The sequence below is a fragment of the Protomyctophum bolini genome (genome assembly GCF_963924005.1).
Source record: "Protomyctophum bolini genome assembly, chromosome: 8".
NCBI classification, from domain to species: Eukaryota; Metazoa; Chordata; class Actinopteri; order Myctophiformes; family Myctophidae; genus Protomyctophum; species Protomyctophum bolini.
Window position 1 is genome coordinate 12,043,241 of NC_137869.1, and position 23,673 is coordinate 12,066,913.

Here is a 23,673-nt window from a genome sequence, read left to right on the forward strand (position 1 = left end):
CCGACAACAATGTCAGACAGGACCGGTCAAAAAAGGATTAATCTAGAAATAACTTACAAGTATATGAATTGCTACAGCATTCATCTCCAATAAGCTCAGTAATACAGCCATGTCAAGACCTAACCACTTGACCATCTTGACCTAGTTTCTGCTTGATTTGTGGCTTGCTATAATGTTCATTATATAACTGGCCAGCCAGCCAGCATGATCTCTTACATTCTTCTCAATGTTTTATGACGTTATTTTAATTGGCAAAATACATGGACATTGTTTTAATATTTGAAAAATAAGTAATTTCTTAGTTGATATAGTTTTTGCTACGACAAAATGAACGATGCTGATTATTGGTTGACTTTGCAAATACCCCTGTCCTAGTTAAGGGTAGGAAAACATGTGATGAAAATGGTTTGTAGCCAGTAAGGATTTTCTTTTTAAATGGGTCTGTTCTCGTCTTGTAAATACAATGGGTATGTCTTTATGCAAAGCATTTGATGAGACTGAACTTGAAGCCACTGAGTGTTCCGGTATCAGGTATCCTCATGCATCCTGAGAACCTAACTGTCCATGTGAATGTGTAGGAGGAGCCCATTGAACGTCATTGTGTTCCCGAGGTACCTAAAGAACACTTTGGTCAGAGGCTACTCGTCAAGTGCTTGTCCTTGAAGTAAGTGGGAGCTAGCCTTTTTCTGAAAAATAACCCTGTTGGCTCTGCACTCTTTTTAACTGCCACTTTCTGCTGACCTGCTCCCCCCCCTTGAAGGTTTGAGATCGAAATCGAGCCCATATTCGCCAGCCTGGCCTTATACGATGTCAAGGAGAAGAAAAAGGTAAGCTGTTGTGCTTTCCTCAGTGCCTTTCCAGCCCTGAGTTGTTGGGTCACTCCTGCAAACCATTAAAGTGGTTGGGAGGCCAACCAGAATTAGATGAGTGGGCTATAAAAGTTTATGTTGTGAGCCTCTTATCCTTGTGCGAATGTGGTTAAATCATGCACTACTACTATGTGTCTATCTGAGAAGCCCATCCACATTTTCCCCATTCCCCTCTTCATATCTGACAAACACTAGAGAGTAGCAGTTGCCATTACATGCCAGTACATCTCCCATATATACTACACTCTAGCACACTGTACAGTGAAGTGGACTATTTTTCACTTGAATGTAACCAACCATGTGTGTCAGCCATCATGATAGGGGGGGAATGAACCACACTAACAAAGCCATGTTCAAAATGTAGTGCTAGGTGCATGTGTGGGTTTTGAGTTGGGGGGTTGCAATTCTTCTTCTTGTAATAGTTGTTGACTATTTGCATATTTGTCCCATAGATATCTGAGAACTTTTTCTTCGACCTGAACTCGGAGCAGACCAAGGGGATGCTGCGTCCTCACGTTCAGACTGCGGCCATATCCACGCTGGCGCGCTCCGCCATCTTCTCTATCACCTACCCCTCGCAGGATGTCTTCCTCGTCATACAGGTCAAAACTTCATGACATCATTTTCTCTCTCTTTCTCACACAGATTATTCCTTTAAGTGATTGCCAGAGCACAGAGAATACAAATGAATTTATCTGAGCCCCGGAAAGCGATAAAATAAAAATAAGTAATAGAATACATATAATGGTTAAAGGAGGGATGGGGATAAAAGCTTTTTACAGGTATACGGTGAATATTATACAGTGTTAATTTATCCAGGATTTTACTGTATAGTGATGGAGATGTGTGTCTTGTATGCAGCTGGAGAAGGTGCTGCAGCAGGGGGACATTGGGGAGTGTGCTGAACCCTACATGGTCTTCAAAGAGACTGATGCTGCCAAGGTATGTTTCTGACTTTTACGTAGTCCTTAAGAAACAGTGACCGTAATTAATTATTTCTCTGCGAAGTACGAATATGTTCATACCCCCCAGCTATGGGACGTTATCTGCTAGGTACGAGCATATTTGTACCCCCCTGTTTACTCCATATATGAAGCGGTTGAGCCCAAAACCAATTTTTAACATTGGTCCGTTTGCTATGCAACCTCCGTCACCACCGGCCATGGGATCTTTACAAGCCCCTCCATTTACCTCGGTTAGAAGCAGGATTTTCAAAGCCCCATAACTCTGCTTCTACGTTCGCTCTCCATGGTAACCATGATTCATCTGATGTTCGGATGTCATTTGTGACTGTCTCCCATCGCTCCCGACATATAAACATTTCTGGCGAAAGGTAAACGGCGTGAGCTAATGCTAACGATAGCCGATCATTACAATGATAGGCTGGTAGAGAGGAGCTGAAAATGAGCCAAATAAAGCTGGCACAGCTTAACTACACTTCTCCTGCCACCTTGCGGCAATAAAAGAGTTAATAAGTGGGTAAATGGTTAATTGCTTGTCGTCCTCCGCTGTAGAACAAGGAGAAGCTGGAGAAGCTCCGAGGCCAGTCGGAGCAGTTCTGCCAGCGCCTGGGCCGGTACCGCATGCCCTTCGCCTGGACCGCCATCCACCTGATGAACATCGTCAACAGTGCTGGCAGTCTGGAGAGAGACACAGAGCTGGAGATGAGTCTTTCAGGTCAGTCTGAACCACTTAAACCCTACATACTGTGTTGCACATATTGTTGTGCCAATTAAAACATTTCCAAACTGGTCTCTGATGTTCAGGTTCGACCAGACCGGTAATGCTGATGTTGACCACTTGTGGTCGCACTTTTCTTCTGATAAATGCAACGATACTTTATTCATTCCCCTCCCGCTATCAATACCTGTTATAGTTATATCAGATTGTGTGCCCAATTTGCAGGCCAATTTATGATGGCGATCATAAATATATTACCCAATACGATAATGATATGGGGGATCTCCATATATGGGCATTTTTCAGTTCTAGACAACTGCTGGCCCACCTGAATTCCCACTCCCAACATGTCCTCAGGTCCTCGGCTATACCCGGCCAGTTTGAAGTTGATCGCTGGGACTGATGGTGCTCAAGTTATATGCAAGACACACAAACACATACTGTACACATGTCACATCCCTGGATATTGAAACGCAGGCCTGGCAGTCATGCGTTGAGCATGTGGACACACCGACCTAAGGTCTTTAATGTCGTTATCTACAACAAATAACGGCAAATAGGTAATGCAAGTTTAAAGAAGGTCAAATTCAAGGGGGGAAGAACCCATCCAAATCATTTGAAAGCTATTTTGAGCGTGACCCTTTGTGTTTGATGAACCCCTGACCTGGCGAGGTCACACTTTGAGTAGCAAACATTTTGCAGTCGGAGTGGATTCAGCAAACCTTACTATCGCATTTACATTTACATATGTGGGACAAGAAATGATATCGTCATTCTTGACTATATTAATGCAAAGACAAAAACAACCTGCAGAAAATAACTCAACCCATTCAGGACGGAAACCCCTTTTGGTGTTTTAAGCATTATGTTATATCTTAGCTATTGAAAAATAGCAGATTTGCTATTTTTGAAAATATCTTTGAATACCGGTATATTATATTCTGTCACAGTGAACGTTTTTAACTCATATCTTTGCTTCTGGGGAGGTCCCTGGAACAACATATCACATATGGCAAAGTCTAAAATAGGGAATAATTGCTTAATGTGTGTGTGGGTGTGTGTGTGTGTGGGTGTGGGTGTGCAGAGAGAAAAGGCTCGTGGTCTGAGCGGAGGAACTCGAGCATCATGGGAAGGCGTTCCCTGGAGAGGACCACCAGTGGAGACGAGTCATGCAGCCTGACCGGCTTCAGACCAGCCACACTCACTGTCACCAACTTCTTCAAACAGGTCTACACAAAGAACACACACAACACACACACACACACACACACACACACACACACACACACACACACACACACACACACTCCATAGCACCGGTCAGTGGGCAGAAAGTACTATATTTATAAGTCACAGGAGTCTGGTGGCTCAGCCAGTTAGTGGTGGGTTAGAAACCGACCCCCATCTTGTCTCGCATGCCTCTCCTCTCTCTCTCGCTCTGCATCTGTCTGAAATGACAATAATGACATGCCAAAAAAAAGAACAAAGTAATAATAATAATACATTTGATTTATAACGCATATTTACATTGGAAACAAATCTCAATGTGCTGCATCAAGACAAGATTTATTTTTAATATTAAATAATGCATAAGTACAGTATATAAAAGGACTAAAAGTGACGTGATTGCACACATACTGGTACATAAACACCTCCTGTAGTACCATGCACGTTTCCATTTTGTGGTGAAAGCCTTTTTGATCCAGTATGTGTGTTTTTAGGAGGGGGACCGGTTGAGTGATGAGGACCTGTTTAAGTTCCTGGCTGACATGAGAAGGCCATCCTCTGTGCTAAGGAGACTCCGACCAATCACAGGTAGTGTCAAATTGTCACATGGTTACACAAAATATTCAGTATTATTAGCCACTACACAGCAATATCCTTATTGTGAATATATCAATTTGTAACTCAGACAGTGACTCTGTAAAATTAACGGAAGACTTAGCCAATTTTCAACCTAAATTCCATTGTTCCGATGTGAGGAGATCAATAACGGTATCGCACCAAACCCACCAAAAACGGGTCTGCACACGCACTTTATTGCATGAAACTTTCTCTCTACCACAGCTCAGTTGAAGTTGGACATCTCTCCAGCTCCAGAGAGTCCCCACTACTGTCTGACCCCAGATCTTCACCAGGTCAAACCCTACCCAGACAGCAGAGTACGACCCACCAGAGACATCCTGGAGTTTCCTGCCAGGGACGTCTATGTTCCCAACACCACATACAGGTAGGAACAAAACATACTGTATGGATCCATTTACTTTGAGTTCAGTCATTTTATCAACATAAAAGCAATTCTGAACAATAATTCTCATTGATTATTCAGTGCACCGTAAAATCCTCAATGTTATTTTAACTGAATCTAACCAAATTGGTTACAAAAACATTAAACAAACAAAGTCCACAGACTTGGCTGGGGACTTGGCTGAAAGCCATGCATTGCTAGCGCCCCTCAAAAAGCAGACAAACTTATTACTTATCATACTTATTCCTTTGTGTCTATCCATATACTGTACAGTGCATTCACAGCTGGCTGATGGTAGCCTTGCCTCTGCCTGTGGGACTGAGTACATATTCAATCTGTCCAGTTGCTATTTTCATCAAGGTCACTGAGAGAGAGGCCCTTTATCAGGCAACGTTGACATGGCCTCAGGCCATGTTTGTCTGCAGATAACCAGGAGCTTTCCTTCTGTAGATTTACTCATGCTAGCCCCTAGTAGATCCTGCACAGGGTTCCAGGTTATGAACACAAAGCATAGCTTTGGTGTGTGTGGATTTATATAGGCCAATCTGTATGCTTCCAGATCGGACTGGAAAAATCCTGTAGTCCTAGGGCACTTGTGTATCCCACTTATCTTCCTTTGAGAAGTTATATAGGTCTTGATACAATTTTGATACAATTTAAACCAGTGAACCAGTCTTTGCAGGATCGGTGTCCAACTCTTCACTTTGTATTTGTCTGTTGACATAACCATTTAGCTGATGTGATGTAATGATGTGCACTCTCCATATACCTGCACACGTGTAAACCAAGATTATATTTGGTCAGTCTGTTAACATTTGCTTACTTTGGACCACGCTCCTGAATAGAGCAGCGAAGTCTGACGTCACTTTCAGTAGAGGTCGCCAGTAAAGTAGTTCATGTATTTTTTTTAATTTGCATTGAAAGCCCCATAGGGGGATTTTAGGTCGTTTCATATAAGAACTGTGTTTGAAAAATAATCCGATCATCCCGGCCTTTCTGTCAGGGGGGTGGCTGTGCGTCGTTAATGATGTCCGTTCATATTTGATACAGCCAGTTTCTGGAGAAAATTTAATTAATTTGCCCGCAAAAACTACATATGAAAGCATTGTCGCTGCTAATATACGTCACGCCCAGCTGTCAACACATTGCATTCCTGTAATTCCTTGTAAGCTCAGCTGGCGGTGACTCGGCGCGTACTAACCACGGAACATTAAATATGGATAAAAATAAATAAAAAAACTGTCAGTTTATGTTGTGCGTCGGGCAGCTGCAGCCACTCCACCTACCCGGAAATGTAGTCTCTGGGTTGTTTGACTCTTTTCTAGCACTTATTGTGTTACTCTTTGGGTATATATATGAGTGAAAAGGCCTGGATCATCGGTTTATTTTTCAAACACAGTTCTTATATGAAGAGATCTAAAATCCCCCTATGGGGATTTCAATGCACATACAAAGTACACGAACCTGTGGACTGGTGCCCTCTACTGACAGTGACGTCAGGACTTTGGTGCTCTATAGTTTCCTATTTTACTGACGCATTTCACATACAAGGACAATGAACCCATTGGAAATCAGTAATGCATAGTTATGTTGTCCTTTGTGTGGGGCGGCCGGCGGCGTTTGCTCAGCGGCAGAGTGGCTGGATGGTAAACGCAAGGTTGCCAGTTCGGACCCGGGCTCCCCCAGAGTTAGTGTCGAAGTGTCCTTGAGCAAGACACTGAACCCCTAATTGCTCCTGATGTGCTGGTTGGTGTCTTGCATGGTTTCCGCTGCCATCAGTGTATGAATCTGTGTCTGAATGGGTTGAATGTAATGCACAATCTATGTAAAGCGCCTTGGAAAAAGGCCCTATATAAATGCACCATTTACCAAGGGAAACAAATGTAGCAAGAGTCCCAGACATTTGATCATTGAGGTTTTATTCATAAATATGGGTTATAAGAGCACCTAACAATCTGACAAGTTAAAGTCATGAGTCAGAACTCAGAAACACGTGTACAGTACACCTGGGTATGAAGTGTAGACAAGAGTCAATATGACTCACTAACGAACATACAAGGACATGACCTGACCTGTTGCTATACTAGCATAAACATAAAACAGTATGAAAAAGTATTAAATACATTACATAGTACAAAAAAAAGGAACAGAGAATAAACTAAGCTTGCTAACATTGTGTGGTAATCCTGCAGAATTCTCCAATCTCTTGTTATAATATTTGAAAGCTGATAAATGATAATGTCCCTCTCACATAGAAAATATTTCAGGGCCCTGGTACTCAGACAAACTGTGATTTGAAAATACATAGAGAAACAGACTACTTGGAGATGTAAGCTATCTGCACTATATCAATGATTTGCATAATATAAATGGTTCATGTAATGGTGAGGTTTGTCCATTGTAAGATACATGCAATACAGTTTTCATGTTGTACAGAAACAATGCAGCATTAAGGACCTTGAACGACTGATGAAATCATTTCATGCATTTAAGGACATTGAAATGGATGCTCAAGCTTTTAAGCTCATTCAAGTGGATAGTCAAGCGGTTTCATTTACGTGATTTCTTCATAATCTTTCTCCCTTCTAATTTTCCAATTTAGTATAGTGCTATATGTTTTGCAGACATTATTGAATCAGTATGCTGAATGCTCATATGGTCCAAGACATTTTCTTTTTCATTTGCAGACATTTCACAATGCTACTGTATACAATTGGGACTCGGGTCATTAACCTATTGCGCTTGATCCACTGTCTGGCATAGTTTCATCATTGTGACAGTTCAGAATTTTCTTGTCTGACATAGATAAGGACGTTGCTGCCTGGTTACCTTCTGGCCAGCACATCAAACTCTGACAAAGTGGTGTGATGGAGCCTTATGTTTTACAGTATTTATACCTATAAGGCTGTGCCTAAATTATAGGCAAATTATATACTCCAGTGAAGTATAAATTGGCCCTAAGTCGTAGAGTTGAGTCTCAAAGTGTGACATTTCCGTGCAGGGTGTAGTTCTTTTGGTCAATGCTATAGTCATTGTCTGTGAAGCAAGCTGGAGGTGTGTCAGGAGATTGAGGGGTGGGTATGGCTTCAGTTGAAGTTTCCTGCGATGGGGGCCGGTCGTATAGAGATCCTGGTGGTCTTGAGGGAGTATGAGTTCACCGTGCCAGGCTTCCAGTGGATCCCCTTCCTCTTCAAAGAGCGGCCTTTGGCTCCCAGCCACACGTACCTCCCATTCAGGTTGGTGTCTCCGCAGGCATTGAACCACCAGCCACCTGCCAAGTGTTTCACATGATGAAACCAACAGATGTGGAAATGTTTTCCTTTGATGCATTGTCATCACATTGTCCGTCTACAAGTGTGTGATGCTGTCTTGGTGTTTTGCTTCTATTCTACCGTATACTTAACCAGACACTAAACCTATATTGGAGGTTGAATGTGGAAATAATACCTGTACAGGTGTTCATTACAGTGATTTTGTGTACGATGACATTATTGCTAGGTATAAATAAGGTGTTCGTATAATGGAATAGATGGCTTACAAACATTACAGCCTAATGACCTCTGTCTTTACCTGAGTAGCTGCGGGCGCAGTTGGAGTCTTGATGCTTGTCATTGTCTTGGTCCTTGGTGGAGAAGCTCATGCCACTGTGGTTGGCCATGGCATCAGGCAGGTCCCCAGAGATGTAGCTGAGGTGAAGGGTGTAGTGGGTGGAGGGACCCCCCAGTGAGAACTGATATTCAGCCCAGCGCCTCGCATCCTTCCAGTCTTCTAGCTCAACACGAAGAACAGAGGCTCCCTGTCCAGCCAGGCTGTGGATCTTCTTTAAACCCAGCCAGAACTCTCCTGCAAAACAAATGCATGACTTAACCACTTAAATTAAATTAAAATAAAATAAAATCATGAAAATGAGGGACACCACTTGTCTCACACACACACACACACACACACACACACACACACACACACAACTTGCCAGGGTGCCATTAGGTTATTTCCAGAGTTGCGACCATTCAAAACACATGTTTTGTCTTCATGCATGGATTTTTAGGTACAGTACTAATGAGTGTGATATGAGATTCCTGTGTTGAATGAATCATAGCATGCATTACATAACTTGCGTTACCTGGCCTGCGGTAGCATGCTGCAGTCAACCTTTTGACTTAATTGTCAGGTCATTCGTGTGGAAAGAAACGAGTACCAAATAATTCATAGCTGCAGGATCTGTCGCTGTATTGGAATGCTGTCTGACTCTCTACCTTGGGGCTGCAATTCAAGACTGTCTAGCATTTCAGAAAGGCTGTTAAACACAAACCCTAGCATCCCTAGACTAGAGGGACAGTAGAGGGGGGAAAAGGAGGAGGCCCTTGGGGGACCCCAGTCAATTAAGTATGTACGGTTTACCATTGGTCAAAGCTCTCAGCATAGTCGGACAATAGAGGAAGTCAATCTGTCATCTGAGAGCTGATATGCTACCACTACTGCTTCCTACAGGAAGTATTTAACAGTGTCTGCTTCCTTTTTGTTTTCCTGGCTTCCTAATGCTGTGTGTTTAAATGATTATAATAGACAGACTGTGATAATCAGACGTGTGCTCTTATCTCAAACCTTCAGAACGTTACTTAAAGCTGTATTAATTATCTTTACTGAATGATTGACTAATAATAATTGGGGTAAATTTCTAATATAATGATAGAATAAAATAACAATAAGTGCACTCACCTTCCAGATCGCCAAAGCCCTTCTCGTACCTTTCCCATGTCTGGTCAAAATCCACTGAACCATCGACTCTTTGCTGAATTACTGTCCATCCTCCATCTGTAGGGTATTATGGCAAATGCAATTCAAGATAGATGATTGTAGTAAACATCACACCGACACCTCAACCAATATCAGCAATTGTCCTTTTTGTTTTTCACAGATAAAGAGACTGTGTCAGCGTTCTGTGCACCTTTGGATAACCTGTTGTATGTGACTATCTAGCTTGATGACCCTTACCCTGCAAACAGTTCTGAAATACTAACCAATTGTCTTGACAGACATAGCTGTTGCCAAGAGAAAGAGAAAAAATGTAAACAATGTTTTGCTGCTGTTACAGGAAGGCCCATGAGATTGATTGGCTCACCTGATCTCATATCACAGTAGACACTGAATGGCTGTGATTGGTTTGGCTTGATGGCATAAACACTGCTGTTTCTCTCGCCTCTGTCAAACAGTTTGCCGCAGTCCACGGGAAGATCTGTAAACGGAAAACATTGAGAAGGATATTGTAAGCAATGTGTCGGCCACTAGCTGATCAAACTTGACAGTAGGCTGCTCCTGAGACAGATAAATACAGCGTGCCTTAGCAAAACAAACCATGTGGGCCTGTAAAGTTCTCTTACTGTAACAGTCATGAATGCTACACATATTTTATTAGTTAGGTGCACAGGCTTCTCTTACCACTTGATTCCAGGTCAGTGGAGTTTGCTGTCAGATAGGCAAACATGTCAGGTGCCTCTGGGTCTGAATCTACCTTGTCCATCGTATCTTGAAAGTTGTCGTAGGTAAGCTGCAATACAAGGTAGAAATAAGCTCATGCTGATGCTAACTAACCCTTTCAATTACTTTAAATCAAGCAATGCTTTTGTGAATTGCAACTGGTATTCCAGTCAGACTTGCTGTATTATGCACAAACAGTACTATAGCATAAGAATTACTAACAGATTGAAGCACACATTTCGCACATGTTGTGCAAAACCCACAGCATTTGCTTCTTGCAAAACAAAACAAAAAAAGTGTCACCAACCTTGTCTTCCAGGTTTTTAATCTTGCTTTTTTGGTGGTCAAGCTGGTCGTGCTGCTCCCTCACAGCTTTCAGCAGTTCAGTGATGGTTCTCTCCTGAGATTCAATCACGTCCTGAATATGTGAGCGAAAAGTGAGCGTTAAACATCAATACCTGTAAGCTGGACAAGGTGCACTGAGCCATTTCATTCAGTTAAATCTATGTAACTTTCCTCTTCTACCCCGGATTTGAACCCGGTTTCCTGCTCAAGTGCTGACATTGAGCTAGTAAACGCTGCCTGCTTGCTCAGGGGATAAATGGAATCGTGACCAGCAGGTCAGGTGAGACATAAGTGACATTTGACGCGATCTAAATGTCCATTAGAAGAGCAGGGAGACAAAATACAACCACCCAGTTGTATAGGTTATATTGTATTAACATACTCTACCATACAGATTGGACAAAATTACATTTTATTTATTAAAGTGTCATAGTTTCATAGTGCTCTTTTAATATTATGTAATTATTTTTCTTTGTCTGTAATCTGTAAGTGCATTTTTATGGAACAAATTAATAGCTGACTATATGTTCGAATGGGAAACAAATGTGCTAATGGTCTTATACCTGACCTTACCTTTTAGTAACTGGATCTGAAGGAAAACTGATAGGAAACTCACAGTTTATCCTCAAACCATCGCCACTCTCCAATAATTCATTGTGTCATACATTAGACATTCATTCTATTGAAGAATGGCCCACGCTGCCAGTGGCTTCTCACCTTGAGCGATGTGATTTCGCTGAGTTGTTCGGCGGGGACCATGTTCTCCGACAACCCTTTGAGCCTCTCCTCCAGACTCCCCACCTGACTCTGCAGCTGGCTTCGTTCCTGCAGGATCCCGTTGATCTTGGAGTTGATCTCCAGCGACAGGTTCCGGATCTCCTCATTGTTGGCCTTCAGGTAATTGGTGGTCTTCTTCAACTCCTCCTCTTCGTCCTTGATCTCCGAGGTGACCACGGACAGTTGGTAGAAGGAGTGGTCGAAGAAGTTGAGCTTCTGGAAGATGTCGTTGATCTGGGACTTGGTTTTGTGGACAAACTCCCGCAGGCTCTGGCCCAGCTGGAGGAGGCCGTTCGCCAGCAGACGAACGTCATCGAGCATGGCGAAGCGGGACTTGGCCTCGGTCGGGCTTGGCACTGTGGTCAGGGCCTCGGATGGCATGGTAGGGTACTCCTCTCCACCTGATACGTCCAGAGTAGGCAGAGCAGCTGTGAAGCTGGCCAGCAGCAGCAACATGCACAACGCTTTCATTCTGGAGCAATTGGAGTGCAAAGTGTTTCCTGTTGCACTTTTATTCACCTTCCTTTTGTCTGTCACGGCTCGTATTTCTTTCTACACCACTTAATGATGCACTCTCTCTACTCCTCTCTCTCTCTCTCTACTCCTTTCCCTCTTTTCTTTCTCACCCCCCTCTTTCTCCTGCTGACTACTTCTGTGTCAGAATGATGTGAGTGCAGCAGACTGCCCTGTGTTATATACTGCCCTCTCTGTGGAGGAGGGGGGATTAGCTGATCATTAAACCCGGCTATGCTTTAACTGTGTACCCCCCCCCCCCAAATCCCCCCAGAGCTCCCCTCTCCTGAACAAACAAATCACAGCAGTGAGCAAATAGCACATACAACCCTCCACCCCCCTCCCCCACAACCACTTTGAACACACCCCAAGCCCCCCACCCCAACATACCACACCCTACCCTGGTCTCCATCTGTGGTGCTGAGCTTTAGCTGATCAGCAGAAAGACAACAATGACCATCATGGTGTTTTTGATGGATAGTATTAGTCAGTCTGATCAATCTCAACACACACACACACACACACACACACAAGCCTTGCGTTGATTGATAACGGTCTGTGTAATTGATGCTTGCAGGTTTGATTTAGCGTCTTGCTGAATCAGCCCAGCATCTCTCCCTCTCTCGTGCAGCTCACTAGATCTGACAAAGTGGCACTGGTAAGGTGTGTGTGTGTGGAGGGTGTCATCTGCACCAGGGTTATGATTGTGGCCGTGAATGATGTTAGAAAGTTTGGACAGTGTGGACTCATCATCTTAGCTTTATTGTCCAGCCAACCCCTTTTTTCAGATTTGTCATGCAATTTTCCATAACTCACAATCCTCCAGACATGAAATGGTGGATGTATATACTGATTTGCTTGCAGCTTTTACACGGGTCGTTGGCGTACACTGAGTCCGGTCATAAAAAACATTTTATGGGGAACTCTTAGTCAGTTGTTTCACTTGGCCGTCTAGCAAAAGGTTTCAACCAGACTCTGTACAGTTCAAGACAAATTGTGATTCTCGTCACTGTCTTGTCGTGCAATGGTTGCAATTTCAGCTCTATAATCTGTAGCGCAATCAGCCTTTTGCTTTGTGAGCATCTTCTGTTGCCCTGACAGCTAAGCTTATTAGGATGCCTGCAATAATCTTATGTCTGTTGAGCATCGGATGATTTCCAAGACCTGTAGATGGAGAGAGCCTCGTGCATGGAGAGAGCATGGCTGCAGTTCAGCAAAACATGTTTTGCCTTTTATTACAATCTTTGAGAATTCGTTTTTATGGTGCACCAGAATAACCCTCAGTCAAGTTAATTAGCACAGGCTAGTAATTTGTGGTTACAACTTACTTCACTTGTGAACAATGCAGACATGCCTGCTGTGAACCTGCGTGTGAAAGGAGCAGAGAAAGGCAGTTTTGTACGAGAACTTTGGATGCTAAGAGATATTTAGTTGTTGACCAGACACATGTACACATGTACTCCTGGAGTGTTAAATAAGTATGTATTCCTTCATGTTGTTGCCACGACTGCACCATTTTTAAATTTGACAATTTTAACAATTACAGTCAATGGCATGTGGACCCTTAAGATCGAACCTTAGCAAATCAGAATTACCACTAGTTCAGTGGTTTTCAACCAGTGGTCCGGGGACCTGACCAGTGGTCCTTGAGGGGGTTCCAACTTCCCCAGCTAAATGATGGAGAGTTGGTATCCAAGTGTTGTAGACCTTTAACAAGTGGAGAAAGGAGGAACACCTGCACACTGCCACTTGCCAGATTCAAGAGCATTTATTTTAAAGCAGAGCAAAGTTTCTGTCTTGCGACCTTCCTGCTAAAAATAAATAAAACAAAATAAATGCAGTGCTGTGTGCGGGTGTCCCTCCTTTCTCCTATACGTTGTATGCCTTGTCACTGTCGCACTTGCTCCAAATTGGCTACCGGGTGTGCAAGCCTTCTCTCCATAAACCCTCTCAACAGTGACATTATTGTTAAAATCTGCATTACTTAATTTACAAGAAGTCTACACAATTTGAGAATGAAGAAGAATTGTTATTTCGGACAATGTTTGACTGTTATCTCTCCTGTGGTACCAACAGCATGGAATTGTGGACAAAATGTTTGTTTTGGGTCTGATAGGCTAAATGTCATCAAATGGTGATCCGTGGCTCAAATGCCCAATAAATAATGGGCCTTGATATGAAAAGGGTTGAAAACCACTGCACTAGTTGATTTGAACAATCGTGCATGACTGATTCATTCAACACCCAAATATTGCAGTGGACTAAATGACGCACAAAATGACAAACCTCTGCCGTTACTATGCAACAAATGTTTATCACAATTCAAAGCAAGAAAGCAGTTGTCTTCTTACTTTGGTAAATTATACTGTATAATGCTCATACTGTAATTCCATTTCAGACTCTGTACACCACCTGGTCTAATGTTGAGAACTCTCTGCCTGTAATGACTTCTCCTTTGACTGTACTTATTACTTACTGGGCTCAAAGGGGCAGGTTTATTGAGAGGGCTGTAGTTTTGAAACGCATTGTCACGGGGCAGCCGTGCCCTATACACATATACATTGATGGAGAACAATGCACACACCTAAACTACACAGTGGCATCCAATTAACTAACGTTGTCGGCCGGCTTGGAAGACTGTGGAAATAGACATGAATGCATATTTATATTTGTATTATTGGTAACTCGCAGTGAATGGTGGAAGAGAACACGAGTACTGTGCATAGAGTTTTACAGCATATATGTTGTCAATTGTGTTTAATTATGATCGTTTGGCACCTGGCTCTCCTGCAGTACTGGTGATCCTCTTGACTGAGCGGAGGAAGGTACCAAGTGCTATAGAGCAGGAGGGGTGTCTGTCTGGGTCTACGTTTTCAATTTATCTTGATGTTGTGTAATGTATCTGAAATGTATTCGAATTGGTTTAGTTAAAGTAGGTAATTGTGTAAGTTAACTCATGGGCCATGGTTAGCCAGATGTTGAGTTAAGTGGGTTACCAAGAAATAAAACACCCTAAAGGGTATTGCTGGATTCTGTCACTTTTTGGAGCCTTGGCCACTCGGCCAACTTTACATGCATCATGTATAGTTCATGCCTCCACAGATGGTGACTGACTGTACTGATTAATCTGATGAGATGACCCAACCACTAATCTTTGTGCTTTTACCGGTCATGTTGATCTGTCACAGTGTTTTGGGAACCATTGGAGGTCAAATTCTACATTTCCACATAAAAGCCGCCATTAAAAAGTGTTAGAAGAAGAATGGGCATCTTGGGAACTGGTGGATGGAAGATAGACGGGGGAAGATCACAGAATAGTTAATTATCAGGGAGGAGAGATTCCCACACTTACCAGTAAGATGTGGTTGCAGCTGGGATCCCGGCGGACACTCCCACGCCAAGTCCACTGCATTTCTGTGGTCACTCAGCTGATCCGTGGTGACTCCTCACTTCCTGTGCTAGGGACCCCCCAACACACACACGCATGCGAGCGAGCACACACACGCGGAAGAAAACAATATCCAATTTACCAAATTCCCCAATGTTCGGATTCAAAATTTCCCTGGAGTCCTGGACATTATAACTATTAACACATAAAACAAAAGACAATCATTTTCTGTTATACTTTAATTTGGTAGACAACAATACAAACTAAACATCCACAGGACACATTTTCTTAACTCTTCATTATGATCACATTAACTGCAACACAGAGGTGCACTTGTTCATAGACCACTCTTTGAATGTTGTGCTGCCCCAACTTTGCTGGGACAGCAAAATTGTTTCATTTTTACAAAGAGGGTGGCTCCATGATTAGCCACTGCCACTCCTCTTCCCCTGCTCTTTTAGGCCAGCTTTGTTACATTGTACCGTTCTGGATGATTGACAGGCCAAGCCTCCGTTCTCTGCCTATAAGAGCGCAGTATAGTCACCATGGTGGCCTCCCTGCCAGACCCCCACTTACCAGTAGACAAATTCTGATGCAAGTTTAAGTAAACTTGGCCTGTTGAACGTGAGTGAAAAGCAATATAGAAACTTCTTAAACCCCAAATTTAGTTATGAGTTATGTCATTGATTAACCAAGACATACAAGACATACAATACTGTAATTAAGTAACCCTAGCCGGGCCTTACGTAATCTTGTTTTTCATCCAGAGGTAACAAATATACATTGTCTTAATGTTTATTTTGTGCTTATTTGCTTATGCAGTATCACCATCCACGTGCCTTGTTTCTAGTCTCTTATACTATAATCTGTCTGTATCTGAATGTCTGTTTTTATTACTTTTTCAGGAACCTCTTATATATCAACCCACAGAGTCTTAACTTTGCCAATCGCCAAGGTTCTGCCCGGAACATCACAGTCAAAGTGCAATTCATGAACGGCGAGGATCCCAACAATGCTATGCCGGTATGCCATGATAACATTTTCTAAAGACAAAACCGGGAATGGCCTGAAACTATGCCTTCATGTGTGGTCAAGTGTGTGCTCGCCTGCTCTGCCACACATGATGCTTACAGACAAGCTTGTTTTTTCACAGGATGAAATAATGGTTAATTGCGAATGCAGTGAGCACTTACTATGAGACCTAGCAGATCATGTCTGTCTGTGTGTCTGTGTGTGTGTCTGTCCCGCTATATGTCCAAATATGGAGTGTGTTGCATCAGCAATCACTCAGCTCCATATATGGGCACAAAAGGGGCCAGGTCCACATATACAGTAACAGCGGGACAGACAGACACACAGACAGACAGACAGACATGATCTGCAGGTTCTCAGCTGCGTTCGCTTCCCGCGTTTGCGCGTCTTACTGGTATTACATCTTACAACAGCAGTACAAAATAATTTGTACTGCTGTTGTAAGATGGTACATTTGCAACTGTAGCTTATAGGCCTATGGATGTGTTCACACACAGTTTAAATGAAAGGAGAACCGTGTGAACATAACCTAAATGAGCATGATGTGACTGTTATCCGATTGTCGGAATTATTATTAATACTATTATCACTTTTTCCTAGGTGATATTTGGCAAATCCAGCTGTGCCGATTTCGCAAAAGAGGCATACACGGCTGTAGTGTACCATAACAGGTACAGTAACTTTCTTTTAATTGAATTTATTTTGGGGTATTTGGAGATAAATCCAAATGAAATTGATGATATTCTTAGTTTTTCTATGACTGATGTCTCGAATAGAGGCGGGTAAAATCCACTTTGAAATACATCTCATCTCACCTGGAATTCTAATAGGGAGGATGCATTTAACAATCAGTCAATCAGTTAAAGTCCCACAGAAAACCTGAGTTGCTGTTCTTTTTTAACCTGAACGATTAAAAATTAAATTCAAATTACTATCCCAAACGAATGTTTATGTATATCATAACTACTATTACTAATCCATGTCTTTAAGTTAACCTGTTGGATATTATCCAGCAATGTCCTTGGCAAAGGTTCCTCAACTCCATATTAGAGCTCAGGGCGCTCTAATATTTTATCACCACTATTACGTGTTCTTTACGACACTGAGTGGTTTGTCGTCTGTCACCCAGGGGTCACAACTCCAAGGTTAAAGTTAATCAACCTGTGACCGATGTGCTGGCCAGACCAGATGGTCATCCATCATGAGCTCTGCAGCCCAATCTCCTGCTTACGGTTAATGGTCAATTACAGACTGCATTTCACTCAGCCATCACACCATATTTCTCTTGTCGTCAACACTGTCAAAAGACAAATAGATTGCTAAAAGTTTTGGGTTCTGTGTAAGTTTTGACTAGAGCTGTGTTTACTCTTAGGTCCACACTCCTGATTCAAAGTTGTGGCTGGTTAAAATGTTAGCTTGTCTAAAACATTTAGCGTAGAAGCATTCCACCTTTGTACTTTTGTATGTTTTTGGTTTTGAGGTTCTCTGCTCAGCCAATAATGTGTTATCTTTTCCGTTAGGGAAAAGGTTGCTCCTCATGCTGCTCTTTTGCACTGAGGACTTTTCCTGTTCTTATCCACAAACGAAATGTTTGTTCCCATAAGAAAAAAAAGTCCCCTTGTCTGCCCTTATGAGCCAATTTCCATCTGTATTCTGTATTAAGCATCCAAACAATCATAGTGGTTTTGTTGATGATGGGTCACAGGCTTTGTGGATTGTCCTTTTGAACTGTCCAGCTGTTTACTGTGCCCTGGATTGCAAGTTTCCTCCTATGGGACTAAAGAAGTTTGAACATGTTTTAATTTATATGTTCCTTTTTAGATTCCCTGACTTCCACAGTGAGCCTTCCCTCTGCCTTGCAGACCATACGTCCCAAGTTATAAACAACAAATTGGCCACAAACATAAGTAGACATTTTATTTGAATTATAGAATAATGGTTCTAATATGCAGTAATTTGTGGGATGGATACTTCCCTAGGTTGCTAGCTTGTGGCAGGTACTTCTCATCCTGGGCTAGTACCAAAACAACTCTCCAATGTAAACATGTTGTTACACATGTGCTGTCTGTGTTGAGTCTCATGCTATATCATGGAAACAACAGTTTAAAGGTTAGTTCTCAATCAGCTGAGGTACTATGAGGTCTGATAGAGTGGGATGAGATGGCAGATTGACCCATGTTCAATGGCGACGATAACGATTCATATTGTCCTCTTAAGATCCCCTGACTTCCACGATGAGATCAAGATCAAGCTGCCCGCCTCTCTGTCGGACCACCACCACATTCTTTTCACCTTTTACCACGTCAGCTGCCAGCAGAAACAGAACACGCCACTGGAGACCCCTGTGGGATACACGGTAGGCTATGCGCTCATGCTGTTTTATTTACAAAACACACTTTTGCATTACAGGCCCTCATGTAAACACACACACACACACACACACACACACACACACACACACACACACACACACACACACACACACACACACACACACACACACACACACACACACACACACACACACACACACACACACACACACACACACACACACACACACACACACACACACTCACACTCACTCACTTTCTAGATTTTTTTCTCATAGCTAAGTGGGCTCACTTATTTTCAATATGCACATTGATCTACAACTTATACCTTGACTTATCTAGGTATCTTATACATACCTTGACGAAGGTCCTCACAGATGTATTATTAATATCAATTAATTAATGATTCACGTTTTCAGTTAAACATGAGAGGACTGTCTTGATGGGCTAATATTTTAACATGTAACACATTGGAACCATGTTGGAAATATGTTGTTTTCACTTTCAAATGTTACCCTTTGAAGTGTTGCTATTGTTCTGTGTCTGATAGTCCATAGGCTAAATAAAATCAATCAGTCTTTCATGCTGTGCAGTAGACTAGAGGATGGAGTTTGGTAAAACAGTTCGACTGAGTGTTAACTCTTGACATGCTGGTGCAAGACATCCAGTCTCTGTCTCTCTGCACGATTTACCCCTCATTTTCTTAAATAATTTGCACGTGGCAAAGTATGAAAATATATATATGACAACGTGATTTGTTTTCCCCTTCAGTGGATCCCTATGCTACAGAATGGACGTCTGCGTACAGGTCACTTCTGTCTGCCTGTGTCTCTGGAGAAGCCTCCACAGTCCTACTCTGTTCTCTCTCCTGAGGTAAGACATACAGTGACTTCTCCTGTATGGGCCTTTGTCAGTTACCCTCAACATATGATAATTGGCATAGTGCAGTAGATGACACAGGAAAACATATAGGGATATAATGCTATATGAGTAAGCAACAATTGTTTAACACGTAATTTCATACTCCAGGTTCCTCTTCCAGGAATGAAGTGGGTGGACAACCACCGAGGAGTGTTCAATGTGGAAGTGGTGACTGTCTCATCTATCCACACACAGGTAATTTAAGTTAACCTTACCTTTACCATAGCCAATTAAACCCTAATATATATACTTGGTTGACTGTGCTCCCGTACGGCTCCATGGGTCTTCAACAGGGGATCCGGGACCCCTAGGGTATCCTCAAAGTTACCACAGAGGGGGTGCCAAATCCTTTTTTCATAGGATTTTTTTGCCAGGTGCTTGAAACTGATTATACTGTAGATGTTCATAAAGAGCTTTCTGCACCTGGCAGTTACCGCGTTGTGAGCTTGTTAGATAGGCTAGATTTTTTTTATTTGGTGTTGAGGGAAAAAAGAGAAGACTAAGTACAGAGCCAAAGGTCAAGTTTGGTTTAAGTGGGTTAATGTCTGAAAATACACATTGTGTAAACAAAAAATGTTAATTTACACAGTGAGAAGTGACAACACTGATGTGCTATCAAACAAGCCAATCATAGCCAATCGACGTTGAATATGAAAAATGTGACATAAGTCTTGATCACATGACTATGAGATAGAGATAATGTATACCGATTTGCATGAGGAGTAGTAACAAAAATGTGTTTTGCAGAAATCAGTCTCATGGTTCTCATCTGTTTTGAAAATAAATTGGGTGGAGATTCTTCCTTGGCCTACTGGGAGTGTTTCCCGCCTATCCGTCCAGCGGTGCTTCACTACGTGCGTTACAATTTATTATCAATAAAGAGGTCAAAGTCATCTTTTGTGTAGATTGGCTATTTTTGTCATCAGGTCTGATTTCTGCACCACCCAGAAAATCATATGATTGATGTGTTTAAACTCCCCAATTCATTAAAAAAAAATTCAGCCATCACTATCATAATGTTTTTTTTAAACAAATAACTGAATTACTTTTACAGACTCTTTAAATAGATTTTTAGTTGCTGTGGCAACACTTGCCTCCAAAAGGTCACCTTCTTGGTTAACAAGAACCAGAGAAAAAAAGCCACCGACACAAGATGGATGGTCATTGAATGATTTCCAGAAGCTTCACACACAAGGAATTTCCGTGAACTTTAAATTCAAGTGAATAAACAAAATCCCCAGGAGTCTGGAGTTCCGACATTTTCACTTGTTTGTGGGCAGTCGTTCCTCCATGGTGCCAGTTCATTAGCGTCTGAACCTCGCCTCACTAATAATTTACTGAGGTCCACTCCATCTCTTTGTCGGCCGTGGTGTGGAGAGGTCGACTGGTCCCTGGGATCCTAACTGGGGCTAATGTGCTCATAAATCACTGCTCAAGGCTAGATTAGACTCGCTGGGTTCTCCCATGTTCTTGCACCAACTTTTCTCTCTCTACTGGGGAGCTATATTGGAGCACATCCCAGTGTTGGTTCACAGCTATAGACCACGAAATCCTAGCTTACTTTTGTTTATCAAGTCCCTTTTCACTTTGACTGAGTTTCTTCTCTCTCCTCTCTACGTTATTTGTCATTGTTCATGTTTTCTCGCCTCTGCCCCCCCCCCCTTCCAATTACCTCCCCTTTGTGGTTTTGCTGCTCCACTCTTTCACGTTCCCTACCCCTTTCTCAACCGTGTCTTTTCTCTGTTTTATACTCTCTCTTTCTCCTCCACTCTTTCCCCCTCCCCTGCATCAAGGACCAGTACCTGGATAAGTTCTTTGCACTGGTGCATGCATTGGACGAGCACATGTTCCCAGTCAGGATAGGAGACATGCGCATCATGGAGAACAACCTGGAGGCCGAACTGAAGTCCAGCATCGCAGCACTCAACTCCTCCCAACTAGAGCCGGTGGTTCGATTTCTCCATCTTCTGTTGGACAAGCTGGTGCTGCTGGTGGTGCGCCCGCCAGTCATTGCCGGGCAGATAGGTGTGTGAGTGTGTGAGAATCAGATTTGTGGTGTTGTCGGCCCCCCGAAATCTCAAGCATCCATAGTTAACGGGTTCAGAGAGACAATGTTTTCATTGGGTTTTTTTTCCACTGTTTTGTTTATTCAAGATTCAGGGTATACAGTAAATCAAATGACAGTATATGTGACACAGTGACACACCCATATGAAACATATAAAAGATAACAAAATGTTGTGAGTCCATACACAAAATATTGTGGTAGCATAAAATATGCTAACATGGAAGCGACACTAATACAAACCACATAACCTGAATCAAGTTTTGAAACAAAAACAAGACAAACGTACGACAAGACAAGACAGGACAAGACAACATGGCATGGTCATTGGTCACCCTTCCAAAACAATGGACGTGTGACCAGTGATATTTCTAGTCTTTCCGACCATTCAAACCGCTTTATAGTGTACTTCACATTCCACCATTCACACACACTGCAATGGCACAGATGCATCAATTCCATGACACATTCACACGAAGCAACCATGCAAGGCACGGGCCTGCTCATCAGAAGAAGAAATGATAAATAGCAGATCTATAAGGTCACAACACATCTATGTGTTACATGCTGTGGGCTTGTAAATTGGCTATTTGCTATTAGGGGTTTACTGTTTTTGTGGATTAAAGTTCTTGACACTCAGCCAGGAGGAGCCACGGATCTAACTGGGAAGCTTCTCTACGGGTTCATGCTGGTGTTGTGGGTTCATGCTGGTGTTGTGGGTTCATGCTGAGCTTGTAGTGGATCAGTGGCACGAGACCACTGATTGAACGCTAATAACCTGCTTCAAGTTTGAACTACCTATACAAAAAATCCATAGTTCACAGGATGTTCTCATCACAGTGTACACACTGTACACACGCTGTACACTTGTGCTGACTTAGTGAGGTTGCCGTGAAACAAATCAAATTCCATAGTTCAAACCATGTATTCGTTTTCGCAGCATACACAGTATACAGTGCTGACACAATTTCCTTATATGACCTTAACTGTACCTGAACATTGCGAGGCCTTTTAAACACACATTACCGAGTAGTAGTACCATTTACATTTGTTTGTAGCTTTCAGGTTATAAGCAAGTTTGAGAATGTTGTCATAGAAATGCACACACTACACAAAAAGGGTTTTACTGTGACAGTTCAAAGCTGCTTTCTGTGTTATCTCATTTTACCGTGTTTTCTCTGTGTGGGTGCGTGTGTGCGCAGTAAATCTAGGACAGGCATCCTTCGAAGTTATGGCGTCCATAGTGAACCGTCTCCACAAATACCTGGACACCAGCCAAGACATGCACGGCCGCAACAGCCTTCTCTCATCCTATATCCACTATGTCTTCCGCCTTCCCAACACCGACCCCAACTCGCCCTCGCCAGGTAGACATTGTCAAACCTTTTACCACCTCACATTTAGATAGATTTTCATTCTGCATGTCCTTATCTCGCGCATGTGTGCATGCCATTTTAACCCCCTTCCAATGTCGACACACAGCTCCCCTTCACCAGGCGTCTTTAACGTCAGAACATTTATCTACCATCTTTTATTGTTTCTTTCCTTTCTTTTGCCGTTTCTGTTTTGCATTTTGTTGCCACATCCACCATGTCCAACGCTTGCCTGCCTGCCCACAGACTCCACCTTGACCTCAACAGGTACATTACTCCTCCATTCAAAAAAATCTGTTTACATGCAGGTGGATTTTTTTCAGTTCAGAGTTCATTTCTTTTACTTGGTCGCCTAGCAAACCAGAGCTATTCATGGCATGGTGAAGAGCGTGATCAAAAGAGGCCACTGGTTGGCAATCTTGTTGTATAGTCGACTGGTGTTGCTCACCAAAAATAGCTCTACACCCTCAAAACAGGATCATTACGTACTGTATTCATAACAGTCATCTAATGTGGGAACAGACCTTATGCAGAACTTCTTCATGAACTGGACCATTATGTACTGTATTCATAACAGTCATCTAATGTGGGAACAGACCTTATGCAGAACTTCTTCATGAACTGGACCATTATGTACTGTATTCATAACAGT

General features: G+C 42.6%; 2 protein-coding genes across 5 annotated transcripts in view; one reads left to right on the forward strand and one right to left on the reverse strand.

Annotated features, from left to right (window-relative positions):
* dock7 (dedicator of cytokinesis 7) overlaps positions 1-23,673 on the forward strand; it is a 63,084-nt gene that overhangs the window by 10,659 nt on the left and 28,752 nt on the right. For all 4 annotated transcript variants that reach the window (XM_080770358.1, XM_080770359.1, XM_080770360.1 and 1 more), the window contains exons 7-21: positions 579-664; positions 761-827; positions 1,322-1,471; positions 1,731-1,811; positions 2,384-2,546; positions 3,634-3,776; positions 4,271-4,364; positions 4,617-4,779; positions 16,204-16,321; positions 16,931-17,001; positions 18,548-18,686; positions 19,435-19,536; positions 19,693-19,779; positions 21,378-21,609; positions 22,851-23,015. In XM_080770358.1, the coding sequence (XP_080626484.1) occupies positions 579-664; positions 761-827; positions 1,322-1,471; positions 1,731-1,811; positions 2,384-2,546; positions 3,634-3,776; positions 4,271-4,364; positions 4,617-4,779; positions 16,204-16,321; positions 16,931-17,001; positions 18,548-18,686; positions 19,435-19,536; positions 19,693-19,779; positions 21,378-21,609; positions 22,851-23,015 (1,861 nt within the window). The remainder of the gene's footprint in view (positions 1-578; positions 665-760; positions 828-1,321; positions 1,472-1,730; positions 1,812-2,383; positions 2,547-3,633; positions 3,777-4,270; positions 4,365-4,616; positions 4,780-16,203; positions 16,322-16,930; positions 17,002-18,547; positions 18,687-19,434; positions 19,537-19,692; positions 19,780-21,377; positions 21,610-22,850; positions 23,016-23,673) is intronic.
* On the reverse strand, positions 7,884-11,972 carry angptl3 (angiopoietin-like 3; the record flags this gene model as incomplete). Its single annotated transcript, XM_080769601.1, has 7 exons — positions 11,338-11,972; positions 10,583-10,693; positions 10,237-10,345; positions 9,920-10,033; positions 9,517-9,612; positions 8,368-8,640; positions 7,884-8,068 (listed from the first exon to the last, which is right to left on the reverse strand). Exons 1-7 carry the CDS (start codon positions 11,866-11,868, stop codon positions 7,884-7,886), a joined length of 1,419 nt encoding a protein of 472 aa, XP_080625727.1. The 5' UTR covers positions 11,869-11,972.